This window comes from Oncorhynchus keta, chromosome 37 (genome assembly GCF_023373465.1).
Source record: "Oncorhynchus keta strain PuntledgeMale-10-30-2019 chromosome 37, Oket_V2, whole genome shotgun sequence".
Taxonomy (NCBI): Eukaryota; Metazoa; Chordata; class Actinopteri; order Salmoniformes; family Salmonidae; genus Oncorhynchus; species Oncorhynchus keta.
In genome coordinates this window covers 27227767-27242767 of record NC_068457.1, presented here as the reverse complement: position 1 = coordinate 27242767, position 15001 = coordinate 27227767, and the positions used below count along the sequence as shown (strand labels likewise).

General features: G+C 43.5%; 1 protein-coding gene and 1 long non-coding RNA gene across 4 annotated transcripts in view; one reads left to right on the top strand and one right to left on the bottom strand.

Annotated features, from left to right (window-relative positions):
• Positions 1 to 8205: 8205 nt before the first annotated feature.
• LOC127916808 (uncharacterized) lies at positions 8206 to 9577 on the top strand. 3 transcript variants are annotated; one of them, XR_008096161.1, is made up of 4 exons: positions 8206 to 8265; positions 8317 to 8673; positions 9184 to 9285; positions 9388 to 9577. It is a non-coding gene; the product is annotated as an uncharacterized LOC127916808 (long non-coding RNA). The 3 variants fall into 3 exon arrangements; XR_008096162.1 differs by lacking the exon at positions 9388 to 9577 and having other exon boundaries at positions 8317 to 8469; positions 8521 to 8673; positions 9184 to 9339; XR_008096160.1 differs by lacking the exon at positions 9388 to 9577 and having other exon boundaries at positions 9184 to 9339.
• A 293-nt stretch (positions 9578 to 9870) lies between these two features.
• Positions 9871 to 15001, bottom strand: part of LOC127916632 (dystrophin-like) — a 351583-nt gene continuing 346452 nt past the window's right edge. Inside the window, exon 60 of the mRNA XM_052498942.1 lies at positions 9871 to 9964. Coding sequence (XP_052354902.1) covers positions 9871 to 9964 — 94 coding nt within the window. The remainder of the gene's footprint in view (positions 9965 to 15001) is intronic.

Below are 15001 nucleotides of genomic sequence, written 5' to 3'. Positions count from 1 at the left end.
TCTGTGTTTTGTGTTTAGTTAGTATGGTCAGGGCGTGAGTTGGGTGGGCAGTCTATGTTTTGTTTGTCTAGGTTTTGGGAAATTCTATGTTTCGGCCTAGTATGGTTCTCAATCAGAGGCAGGTGTCATTAGTTGTCTCTGATTGAGAATCATACTTAGGTGGCCTGGGTTTCACTGTGTGTTTGTGGGTGATTGTTTCCTGTCTCTGTGTATGCACCAGATAGGACTGTAATTTGAGTTTTCACGTTTTCTTGTTTTGTTAGTTTGTTCATGTGTACCTTATATCATTAAAAAGTACCATGGAAAATTACCACGCGCGTATTGGTCCTCTGATCCGTTTCGCCTCTCTTCTTCGGGAAGAAGAGGAGGCAACTCGTTACAGAATCACCCACCACAATCGGACCAAGCGGCGTGGTAAAGGACAGCGACGACAGCAGCAGCAGCATCAACAACAGAGGCCACCATCACAGGACTCCTGGACATGGGAGCAGATATTGAACGGAGAGGGACCCTGGGCACGGGCTGGGGAAAATCGCAGCCCCAAAGCAGAGCTGGAGGCAGCGAAAGCTGATCGGCGGCAATATGAGAGCCAGCACGGCAGTGCGACAGGTACGAGAGGCAGCCCCAAATTTTTTTTTTGGGGGGCACACGAGGGGTGGTACTAAGCCAGGTAGCAGACCTGAGCTCACTCCTCGTGCTTATTATGAGCAGCGCATTACTGGTCAGGCACCGTGTTATGCGGTTGAGCGCACGGTGTCGCCAGTGCGTGTCCATAGCCCGGTGCGCTATAGGGCAGCCCCCGAGAGTGCCATGAGTGTGGGCATTGAGCCAGGGCGTATGGTGCCTGCTCAGCGGGTCTGGTCGCCGGTACGCAGTCTGGGTCCAGGTTATCCTGCGCCGGCTCTGCGTGCTGTGTCTCCGGGGCGCTGGGAGGGTGCAGTGCGTCCTCTGCCTGCGCTCCGCTCGTACCGGGCAACTGTGGGAGTGGAGCCTAGGGGAGAGGTGCGTGTAGTAAGCACTAGATCTCCCGTGCTTACCCACAGCCCGGTTCAACCTGTGCCTGCACTTTTGAGGGTCCGGGCTCGAGTAGTTGTCCAGCCTGGGGAAGTGGTGCCAAGGTTGCGCACCAGAGCTCCAGTGCTCCCCCACAGCCCGGTCTTTCAGGCTCCTCCTAACACCAAGCCTCCTGAAAGTCTCCCCAGCCTGGTAGTTCCTGTGGCAGCCCCACGCACCAGGCTGTCTCTCAGTCTCCTCCCTGCAGGTGCTCCCGCCTGTCCGGCGCCGCTGCCGGAGCGTTCCGCCTGTCCGGCGCCGCTGCCGGAGCCTCCCGCCTGTCCGGCGCCGCTGCCGGAGCCTCCCGCCTGTCCGGCGCCGCTGCCGGAGCCTCCCGCCTGTCCGGAGCCTCCCGCCTGTCCGGCGCCGCTGCCGGAGCCTCTCGCCTGTCCGGCGCCGCTGCCGGAGCCTCCCGCCTGTCTGGCGCTGCTGCCGGAGCCTCCCGCCTGTCCGGCGCTGCTGCCGGAGCGTCCCGCCTGTCCGGCGCCGCTGCCTCCTGTAGCAGCTCCACGCACCAGGCTGTCTCTCTGTCTCCTCTCTGCAGGTGCTCCCGCCTGTCCGGCGCCGCTGCCGGAGCCTCCCGCCTGTCCGGCGCCGCTGCCGGAGCCTCCCGCCTGTCCGGCGCCGCTGCCGGAGCATCCCGCCTGTCCGGCGCCGCTGCCGGAGCCTCCCGCCTGTCCGGCGCCGCTGCCGGAGCCTCCCGCCTGTCCGGGCGCCGCTGCCGGAGCCTCCCGCCTGTCCGGCGCCGCTGCCGGAGCCTCCCGCCTGTCCGGAGCCTCCCGCCTGTCCGGCGCCGCTGCCGGAGCCTCCCGCCTGTCCGGCGCCGCTGCCGGAGCCTCCCGCCTGTCCGGCGCCGCTGCGGAGCCTCCCGCCTGTCCGGCGCCGCTGCCGGAGCGTCCCGCCTGTCCGGCGCCGCTGCCGGAGCGTCCCGCCTGTCCGGCGCCGCTGCCGGAGCCCCTCAGCCCAGAGGCGCCAGAGCCCCTCAGCCCAGGCGCCAGAGCCCCTCAGCCCAGAGGCGCCAGAGCCCCTCAGCCCAGAGGCGCCAGAGCCCCTCAGCCCAGAGGCGCCAGAGCCCCTCAGCCCAGAGGCGCCAGAGCCCTGTCCCTCTGTCCAGAGCCCTGTCCCTCTGTCCAGAGCCCCTGTCCCTCTGTCCAGAGTCCCTGCCCCTCTGTCCCGAGCTGTCCCTCTGTCCAGTGGGGTCATTGAGAGGGGTTGCCATGGTGAGAAAGCCACGGAGGCGGAAAATGAGGCGGACAAAGACAAGGGTGAAGTGGGGTCCGCGTCCCGCGCCAGAACCGCCACCGCGGACAGACGCCACCCAGACCCTCCCCTATAGGTCAAGGTTTTGCGGCCGGGAGTCCGCACCTTTGGGGGTACTGTCACGTTCTGACCTTTATTTTCTGTGTTTTGTGTTTAGTTAGTATGGTCAGGGCGTGAGTTGGGTGGGCAGTCTATGTTTGTTTGTCTAGGTTTTGGGAAATTCTATGTTTCGGCCTAGTATGGTTCTCAATCAGAGGCAGGTGTCATTAGTTGTCTCTGATTGAGAATCATACTTAGGTGGCCTGGGTTTCACTGTGTGTTTGTGGGTGATTGTTTCCTGTCTCTGTGTATGCACCAGATAGGACTGTAATTTGAGTTTTCACGTTTTCTTGTTTTGTTAGTTTGTTCATGTGTACCTTATATCATTAAAAAGTACCATGGAAAATTACCACGCCGCGTATTGGTCCTCTGATCCGTTTCGCCTCTCTTCTTCGGAAGAAGAGGAGGCAACTCGTTACAACATGGATACTGTCTCTATATACTAGTTATACTAACAGACTAGACCACATGGATACTGTCTCTATATACTAGTTATACTAACAGACTAGACCACATGGATACTGTCTCTATATACTAGTTATACTAACAGACTAGACCACATGGATACTGTCTCTATATACTAGTTATACTAACAGACTAGACCACATGGATACTGTCTCTATATACTAGTTATACTAACAGACTAGACCACATGGATACTGTCTCTATATACTAGTTTTACTAGTTATACTAACAGACTAGACCACATGGTACTGTCTCTATATACTAGTTATACTAGTTATACTAACAGACTAGACCACATGGATACTGTCTCTATATACTAGTTATACTAACAGACTAGACCACATGAATACTGTCTCTATATACTAGTTATACTAGTTATACTAACAGACTAGACCACATGGATACTGTCTCTATATACTCATTATACTAACAGACTAGACCACATGGATACTGTCTCTATATACTCATTATACTAACAGACTAACAGACTAGACCACATGGATACTGTCTCTATATACTAGTTATACTAACAGACTAGACCACATGGATACTGTCTCTATATACTAGTTTTACTAGTTATACTAACAGACTAGACCACATGAATACTGTCTCTATATACTAGTTTTACTAGTTATACTAACAGACTAGACCACATGGGTACTGTCTCTATATACATTTACATTTACATTTAAGTCATTTACCAGTATACTAGTTATACTAACAGACTAGACCACATGGATACTGTCTCTATATACTCATTATACTAACAGACTAGACCACATGGATACTGTCTCTATATACTCATTATACTAACAGACTAACAGACTAGACCACATGGATACTGTCTCTATATACTAGTTATACTAACAGACTAGACCACATGGATACTGTCTCTATATACTAGTTTTACTAGTTATACTAACAGACTAGACCACATGAATACTGTCTCTATATACTAGTTTTACTAGTTATACTAACAGACTAGACCACATGGTACTGTCTCTATATACATTTACATTTACATTTAAGTCATTTAGCAGTATACTAGTTATACTAACAGACTAGACCACATGGATACTGTCTCTATATACTAGTTTTACTAGTTATACTAACAGACTAGACCACATGGATACTGTCTCTATATACTAGTTTTACTAACAGACTAGACCACATGAATACTGTCTCTATATACTAGTTATACTAACAGACTAGACCACATGGATACTGTCTCTATATACTCGTTATACTAACAGACTAGACCACATGGATACTGTCTCTATATACTAGTTATACTAACAGACTAGACCACATGGATACTGTCTCTATATACTAGTTATACTAGTTATACTAACAGACTAGACCACATGGATACTGTCTCTATATACTAGTTATACTAACAGACTAGACCACATGAATACTGTCTCTATATACTAGTTATACTAACAGACTAGACCACATGGATACTGTCTCTATATACTAGTTATACTAACAGACTAGACCACATGGATACTGTCTCTATATACTAGTTATACTAACAGACTAGACCACATGGATACTGTCTCTATATACTAGTTATACTAACAGACTAGACCACATGGATACTGTCTCTATATACTAGTTATACTAACAGACTAGACCACATGGATACTGTCTCTATATACTAGTTATACTAACAGACTAGACCACATGGATACTGTCTCTATATACTAGTTATACTAACAGACTAGACCACATGGATACTGTCTCTATATACTAGTTATACTAACAGACTAGACCACATGGATACTGTCTCTATATACTAGTTATACTAACAGACTAGACCACATGGATACTGTCTCTATATACTAGTTATACTAACAGACTAGACCACATGGATACTGTCTCTATATACTAGTTATACTAACAGACTAGACCACATGGATACTGTCTCTATATACTAGTTATACTAACAGACTAGACCACATGGATACTGTCTCTATATACTAGTTATACTAACAGACTAGACCACATGGATACTGTCTCTATATACTAGTTATACTAACAGACTAGACCACATGGATACTGTCTCTATATACTAGTTATACTAACAGACTAGACCACATGGATACTGTCTCTATATACTAGTTATACTAACAGACTAGACCACATGGATACTGTCTCTATATACTAGTTATACTAACAGACTAGACCACATGGATACTGTCTCTATATACTAGTTATACTAACAGACTAGACCACATGGATACTGTCTCTATATACTAGTTTTACTAACAGACTAGACCACATGGATACTGTCTCTATATACTAGTTATACTAACAGACTAGACCACATGGATACTGTCTCTATATACTAGTTATACTAACAGACTAGACCACATGGATACTGTCTCTATATACTAGTTATACTAACAGACTAGACCACATGAATACTGTCTCTATATACTAGTTATACTAACAGACTAGACCACATGGATACTGTCTCTATATACTAGTTATACTAACAGACTAGACCACATGGATACTGTCTCTATATACTAGTTATACTAACAGACTAGACCACATGGATACTGTCTCTATATACTAGTTATACTAACAGACTAGACCACATGGATACTGTCTCTATATACTAGTTATACTAACAGACTAGACCACATGGATACTGTCTCTATATACTAGTTATACTAACAGACTAGACCACATGGATACTGTCTCTATATACTAGTTTTACTAACAGACTAGACCACATGGATACTGTCTCTATATACTAGTTATACTAACAGACTAGACCACATGGATACTGTCTCTATATACTAGTTTTACTAGTTATACTAACAGACTAGACCACATGGTACTGTCTCTATATACTAGTTATACTAGTTATACTAACAGACTAGACCACATGGATACTGTCTCTATATACTAGTTATACTAACAGACTAGACCACATGAATACTGTCTCTATATACTAGTTATACTAGTTATACTAACAGACTAGACCACATGGATACTGTCTCTATATACTCATTATACTAACAGACTAGACCACATGGATACTGTCTCTATATACTCATTATACTAACAGACTAACAGACTAGACCACATGGATACTGTCTCTATATACTAGTTATACTAACAGACTAGACCACATGGATACTGTCTCTATATACTAGTTTTACTAGTTATACTAACAGACTAGACCACATGAATACTGTCTCTATATACTAGTTTTACTAGTTATACTAACAGACTAGACCACATGGGTACTGTCTCTATATACATTTACATTTACATTTAAGTCATTTACCAGTATACTAGTTATACTAACAGACTAGACCACATGGATACTGTCTCTATATACTCATTATACTAACAGACTAGACCACATGGATACTGTCTCTATATACTCATTATACTAACAGACTAACAGACTAGACCACATGGATACTGTCTCTATATACTAGTTATACTAACAGACTAGACCACATGGATACTGTCTCTATATACTAGTTTTACTAGTTATACTAACAGACTAGACCACATGAATACTGTCTCTATATACTAGTTTTACTAGTTATACTAACAGACTAGACCACATGGTACTGTCTCTATATACATTTACATTTACATTTAAGTCATTTAGCAGTATACTAGTTATACTAACAGACTAGACCACATGGATACTGTCTCTATATACTAGTTTTACTAGTTATACTAACAGACTAGACCACATGGATACTGTCTCTATATACTAGTTTTACTAACAGACTAGACCACATGGATACTGTCTCTATATACTAGTTATACTAACAGACTAGACCACATGGATACTGTCTCTATATACTAGTTATACTAACAGACTAGACCACATGGATACTGTCTCTATATACTAGTTATACTAACAGACTAGACCACATGGTACTGTCTCTATATACTAGTTATACTAGTTATACTAACAGACTAGACCACATGGATACTGTCTCTATATACTAGTTATACTAACAGACTAGACCACATGAATACTGTCTCTATATACTAGTTATACTAGTTATACTAACAGACTAGACCACATGGATACTGTCTCTATATACTAGTTATACTAACAGACTAGACCACATGGATACTGTCTCTATATACTAGTTATACTAACAGACTAGACCACATGGATACTGTCTCTATATACTAGTTATACTAACAGACTAGACCACATGGATACTGTCTCTATATACTAGTTATACTAACAGACTAGACCACATGGATACTGTCTCTATATACTAGTTATACTAACAGACTAGACCACATGGATACTGTCTCTATATACTAGTTATACTAACAGACTAGACCACATGGATACTGTCTCTATATACTAGTTATACTAACAGACTAGACCACATGGATACTGTCTCTATATACTAGTTATACTAACAGACTAGACCACATGGATACTGTCTCTATATACTAGTTATACTAACAGACTAGACCACATGGATACTGTCTCTATATACTAGTTATACTAACAGACTAGACCACATGGATACTGTCTCTATATACTAGTTATACTAACAGACTAGACCACATGGATACTGTCTCTATATACTAGTTATACTAACAGACTAGACCACATGGATACTGTCTCTATATACTAGTTATACTAACAGACTAGACCACATGGATACTGTCTCTATATACTAGTTATACTAACAGACTAGACCACATGGATACTGTCTCTATATACTAGTTATACTAACAGACTAGACCACATGGATACTGTCTCTATATACTAGTTATACTAACAGACTAGACCACATGGATACTGTCTCTATATACTAGTTATACTAACAGACTAGACCACATGGATACTGTCTCTATATACTAGTTATACTAACAGACTAGACCACATGGATACTGTCTCTATATACTAGTTATACTAACAGACTAGACCACATGGATACTGTCTCTATATACTAGTTATACTAACAGACTAGACCACATGGATACTGTCTCTATATACTAGTTATACTAACAGACTAGACCACATGGATACTGTCTCTATATACTAGTTATACTAACAGACTAGACCACATGGATACTGTCTCTATATACTAGTTTTACTAACAGACTAGACCACATGGATACTGTCTCTATATACTAGTTATACTAACAGACTAGACCACATGGATACTGTCTCTATATACTAGTTATACTAACAGACTAGACCACATGGATACTGTCTCTATATACTAGTTTTACTAACAGACTAGACCACATGGATACTGTCTCTATATACTAGTTTTACTAGTTATACTAACAGACTAGACCACATCTGTATTTGTCCTCCAGGTGAGGTAATATAAAGATCAGTCACTACTTACATCTGTATTTGTCCTCCAGGTGAGGTAATATAAAGATCAGTCTCTACTTACATCTGTATTTGTCCTCCAGGTGTGGTAATATAAAGATCAGTCACTACTTACATCTGTATTTGTCCTCCAGGTGTGGTAATATAAAGATCAGTCTCTACTTACATCTGTATTTGTCCTCCAGGTGTGGTAATATAAAGATCAGTCACTACTTACATCTGTATTTGTCCTCCAGGTGAGGTAATATAAAGATCAGTCACTACTTACATCTGTATTTGTCCTCCAGGTGTGGTAATATAAAGATCAGTCACTACTTACATCTGTATTTGTCCTCCAGGTGTGGTAATATAAAGATCAGTCTCTACTTACATCTGTATTTGTCCTCCAGGTGTGGTAATATAAAGATCAGTCACTACTTACATCTGTATTTGTCCTCCAGGTGAGGTAATATAAAGATCAGTCACTACTTACATCTGTATTTGTCCTCCAGGTGTGGTAATATAAAGATCAGTCACTACTTACATCTGTATTTGTCCTCCAGGTGTGGTAATATAAAGATCAGTCACTACTTACATCTGTATTTGTCCTCCAGGTGTGGTAATATAAAGATCAGTCACTACTTACATCTGTATTTGTCCTCCAGGTGTGGTAATATAAAGATCAGTCACTACTTACATCTGTATTTGTCCTCCAGGTGTGGTAATATAAAGATCAGTCACTACTTACATCTGTATTTGTCCTCCAGGTGTGGTAATATAAAGATCAGTCACTACTTACATCTGTATTTGTCCTCCAGGTGAGGTAATATAAAGATCAGTCTCTACTTACATCTGTATTTGTCCTCCAGGTGTGGTAATATAAAGATCAGTCACTACTTACATCTGTATTTGTCCTCCAGGTGTGGTAATATAAAGATCAGTCACTACTTACATCTGTATTTGTCCTCCAGGTGTGGTAATATAAAGATCAGTCACTACTTACATCTGTATTTGTCCTCCAGGTGTGGTAATATAAAGATCAGTCTCTACTTACATCTGTATTTGTCCTCCAGGTGTGGTAATATAAAGATCAGTCACTACTTACATCTGTATTTGTCCTCCAGGTGAGGTAATATAAAGATCAGTCACTACTTACATCTGTATTTGTCCTCCAGGTGTGGTAATATAAAGATCAGTCTCTACTTACATCTGTATTTGTCCTCCAGGTGTGGTAATATAAAGATCAGTCACTACTTACATCTGTATTTGTCCTCCAGGTGTGGTAATATAAAGATCAGTCACTACTTACATCTGTATTTGTCCTCCAGGTGTGGTAATATAAAGATCAGTCACTACTTACATCTGTATTTGTCCTCCAGGTGAGGTAATATAAAGATCAGTCACTACTTACATCTGTATTTGTCCTCCAGGTGTGGTAATATAAAGATCAGTCACTACTTACATCTGTATTTGTCCTCCAGGTGTGGTAATATAAAGATCAGTCACTACTTACATCTGTATTTGTCCTCCAGGTGTGGTAATATAAAGATCAGTCACTACTTACATCTGTATTTGTCCTCCAGGTGAGGTAATATAAAGATCAGTCACTACTTACATCTGTATTTGTCCTCCAGGTGTGGTAATATAAAGATCAGTCACTACTTACATCTGTATTTGTCCTCCAGGTGTGCTTTGCAGAGTGAGATGATGCCGGTTTTGAAGGACAGAGTTCTGATTTTTCCACTTCTTCCTCTGTGAAACCAATCAATCATATCAATAAATCAGATGTCAATCAATCATGTCAATAATACAATACTCATCAATCAGTGAGTGTCGATAGGGACGTGTCGATAGGGACGTGTCGTTAGGGACGTGTCGTTAAGTACATATCGATAGGGACGTGTCGTTAGGGACGTGTTGTTAAGTACATATCGATAGGGACGTGTCGTTAGGGACGTGTCGTTAGGGACGTGTTGTTAAGTACATATCGATAGGGACGTGTCGTTAGGGACGTGTTGTTAAGTACATATCGATAGGGACGTGTCGTTAGGGACGTGTTGTTAAGTACATATCGATAGGGACGTGTCGTTAGGGACGTGTTGTTAAGTACATATCGATAGGGACGTGTCGTTAGGGACGTGTCGTTAGGGACGTGTTGTTAAGTACATATCGATAGGGACGTGTCGTTAGGGACGTGTTGTTAAGTACATATCGATAGGGACGTGTCGTTAGGGACGTGTTGTTAAGTACATATCGATAGGGACGTGTCGTTAGGGACGTGTCGTTAGGGACGTGTTGTTAAGTACATATCGATAGGGACGTGTCGTTAGGGACGTGTTGTTAAGTACATATCGATAGGGACGTGTCGTTAGGGACGTGTTGTTAAGTACATATCGATAGGGACGTGTCGTTAGGGACGTGTTGTTAAGTACATATCGATAGGGACGTGTCGTTAGGGACGTGTTGTTAAGTACATATCGATAGGGACGTGTCGTTAGGGACGTGTCGTTAGGGACGTGTTGTTAAGTACATATCGATAGGGACGTGTCGTTAGGGACGTGTTGTTAAGTACATATCGATAGGGACGTGTCGTTAGGGACGTGTCGTTAGGGACGTGTTGTTAAGTACATATCGATAGGGACGTGTCGTTAGGGACGTGTCGTTAGGGACGTGTTGTTAAGTACATATCGATAGGGACGTGTCGTTAGGGACGTGTTGTTAAGTACATATCGATAGGGACGTGTCGCTAGGGACGTGTCGTTAAGTAAGTGTCGTTAGGGGCGTGTCGTTAGGGACGTGTCGTTAGGGACGTGTCGTTAAGTACATATCGATAGGGACGTGTCGTTAGGGACGTGTTGTTAAGTACATATCGATAGGGACGTGTCACTAGGGACGTGTCGTTAAGTACATATCGATAGGGACGTGTCGTTAGGGACGTGTTGTTAAGTACATATCGATAGGGACGTGTCGTTAGGGACGTGTCGTTAGGGACGTGTTGTTAAGTACATATCGATAGGGACGTGTCGTTAGGGACGTGTTGTTAAGTACATATCGATAGGGACGTGTCGTTAGGGACGTGTTGTTAAGTACATATCGATAGGGACGTGTCGTTAGGGACGTGTTGTTAAGTACATATCGATAGGGACGTGTCGCTAGGGACGTGTTGTTAAGTACATATCGATAGGGACGTGTCACTAGGGACGTGTCGTTAAGTACATATCGATAGGGACGTGTCGTTAGGGACGTGTCGTTAGGGACGTGTTGTTAAGTACATATCGATAGGGACGTGTCGTTAGGGACGTGTCGTTAGGGACGTGTTGTTAAGTACATATCGATAGGGACGTGTCGTTAGGGACGTGTTGTTAAGTACATATCGATAGGGACGTGTCGTTAGGGACGTGTTGTTAAGTACATATCGATAGGGACGTGTCGTTAGGGACGTGTTGTTAAGTACATATCGATAGGGACGTGTCGTTAGGGACATGTCGTTAGGGACGTGTTGTTAAGTACATATCGATAGGGACGTGTCGTTAGGGACGTGTTGTTAAGTACATATCGATAGGGACGTGTCGCTAGGGACGTGTCGTAAGTGTCGTTAGGGGCGTGTCGTTAGGGACGTGTCGTTAAGTACATATCGATAGGGACGTGTCGTTAGGGACGTGTTGTTAAGTACATATCGATAGGGACGTGTCACTAGGGACGTGTCGTTAAGTACATATCGATAGGGACGTGTCGTTAGGGACGTGTTGTTAAGTACATATCGATAGGGACGTGTCGTTAGGGACGTGTCGTTAGGGACGTGTTGTTAAGTACATATCGATAGGGACGTGTCGTTAGGGACGTGTTGTTAAGTACATATCGATAGGGACGTGTCGTTAGGGACGTGTTGTTAAGTACATATCGATAGGGGCGTGTCGTTAGGGACGTGTTGTTAAGTACATATCGATAGGGACGTGTCGCTAGGGACGTGTTGTTAAGTACATATCGATAGGGCGTGTCACTAGGGACGTGTCGTTAAGTACATATCGATAGGGACGTGTCGTTAGGGACGTGTCGTTAGGGACGTGTTGTTAAGTACATATCGGTAGGGCGTGTCGTTAGGGACGTGTCGTTAGGGGCGTGTTGTTAAGTACATATCGATAGGGGCGTGTCGTTAGGGACGTGTTGTTAAGTACATATCGATAGGGACGTGTCGTTAGGGACGTGTCGTTAGGGACGTGTTGTTAAGTACATATCGATAGGGACGTGTCGTTAGGGACGTGTTGTTAAGTACATATCGATAGGGACGTGTCGCTAGGGACGTGTCGTTAAGTAAGTGTCGTTAGGGGCGTGTCGTTAGGGACGTGTCGTTAGGGACGTGTTGTTAAGTACATATCGATAGGGACGTGTCACTAGGGACGTGTCGTTAAGTAAGTGTCGTTAGGGGCGTGTCGTTAGGGACGTGTCGTTAAGTACATATCGATAGGGACGTGTCGTTAGGGACGTGTTGTTAAGTACATATCGTTAGGGACGTGTCGTTAGGGACGTGTTGTTAAGTACATATCGTTAGGGACGTGTCGATAGGGACGTGTTGTTAAGTACATATCGATAGGGACGTGTCGTTAGGGACGTGTTGTTAAGTACATATCGATAGGGACGTGTCGTTAGGGACGTGTTGTTAAGTACATATCGATAGGGACGTGTCGTTAGGGACGTGTCGTTAGGGACGTGTTGTTAAGTACATATCGATAGGGACGTGTCGTTAGGGACGTGTCGTTAGGGACGTGTTGTTAAGTACATATCGATAGGGACGTGTTGTTAGGGACGTGTCGTTAGGGACGTGTCGTTAAGTACATATCGATAGGGACGTGTCGTTAGGGACGTGTCGTTAAGTACGTGTCGTTAGGGACGTGTCGTTAGGGACGTGTCGTTAAGTACGTGTCGTTAGGGACGTGTTGTTAAGTACATATCGATAGGGACGTGTCGTTAGGGACGTGTCGTTAAGTACGTGTCGTTAGGGACGTGTCGTTAGGGACGTGTCGTTAAGTACGTGTCGTTAGGGACGTGTTGGTAGGGACGTGTTGTTAAGTACATATCGATAGGGACGTGTCGTTAAGTACGTGTCGTTAGGGACGTGTCGTTAAGTACGTGTCGTTAAGTACGTGTCGTTAGGGACGTGTTGATAAGTATGTGTTGTTAGGGACGTGTTGTTAAGTACATGTCGATAGGGACGTGTCGTTAGGGACGTGTTGTTAAGTATGTGTTGTTAGGGACGTGTTCGTTAGGGATGTGTCGTTAGGGACGTGTCGTTAAGTACATATCGATAGGGACGTGTCGTTAGGGACGTGTTGTTAAGTACATATCGATAGGGCGTGTCGTTAGGGGCGTGTCGTTAAGTACATATCGATAGGGACGTTTGTTAGGGAATAGGGACGTGTTGTTAAGTACATATCGATAGGGGCGTGTCACTAGGGGCGTGTTGTTAAGTACATATCGATAGGGGCGTGTCGTTAGGGGCGTGTTGTTAAGTACATATCGATAGGGACGTGTCGTTAGGGACGTGTTGTTAAGTACATATCGATAGGGACGTGTCGTTAGGGACGTGTTGTTAAGTACATATCGTTAGGGACGTGTCGATAGGGACGTGTCGTTAAGTACGTGTTGTTAAGTACATATCGTTAGGGACGTGTCGTTAGGGGCGTGTTGTTAGGGACGTGTTGTTAAGTACATATCGATAGGGACGTTTCGTTAGGGACGTGTCGTTAAGTACGTGTTGTTAAGTACGTGTCGTTAAGTACGTTTTGTTAAATACGTGTCGATAGGGACGTGTCGTTAGGTACGTGTCGTTAGGGACGTGTCGATAGAGACGTGTCGTTAGGTACGTGGGTTCGATTCCCGGGACCACCCATACGTAGAATGTATGCACACATGACTGTAAGTCGCTTTGGATAAAAGCGTCTGCTAAATGGCATATTATTATTATTACGTGTCGATAGGGACGTGTCGTTAAAACTTCTTATGGCTGCAGGGGCAGTATTGAGTAGCTTGGATGAAAGGTGCCTAGAGTAAACGGACTGCTCCTCAGTCCCAGTTGCTAATATATGCATCGTATTATTAGTATTGGATATAAAACACTCTGACGTTTCTAAAACTGTTTGAATGATGTCTATGAGTATAACTGAACTCATATGGCAGGCAAAAACCTGAGAAGAAATCCAAACAGGAAGTGGGAAATCTGAGGGTGGTCGATTTTCAACCCACAGTGGGATATTGATGTGGGATATTGATCAAGTTGCACTTCCACTAGATGTCAACCGTCTTTAGAAATTTGAATGAGGCTTCGACTGTGTTGTGGAGCCGAGTATTTCTATAAAATGAATGTAAAAAAAATGTGAAATGGCTCTCTGCAATATCGCCGGATGTTTTTGGAACTAGTGAACGTAGCGCGCCAATGTATACTGAGATTTTTTTATATAAATATTAACTTTATCAAACAAAACATACATGTATTGTGTAACATGAAGTCATATGAGTGTCATCTGATGAAGATCATCAAAGGTTAGTGATTAATTTTTATCTCTATTTGTGCTTTTTGTGACTTTGTGCTTTACATAATCATTTGTGGTGCTTTCGCTGTAAAGCCTATTTGAAATCGGACACTGTGGTAGGATTAACAACAAGATTACCTTTAAAACTGTATAAGATACATGTATATTTGAGGAATTTTAATTATGAGATTTCTGTTGTTTTGAATTTGGCGCCCTGCACTTTCACTGGTGGTTGTCATATCGATTGCAGCCCAAAGAAGTT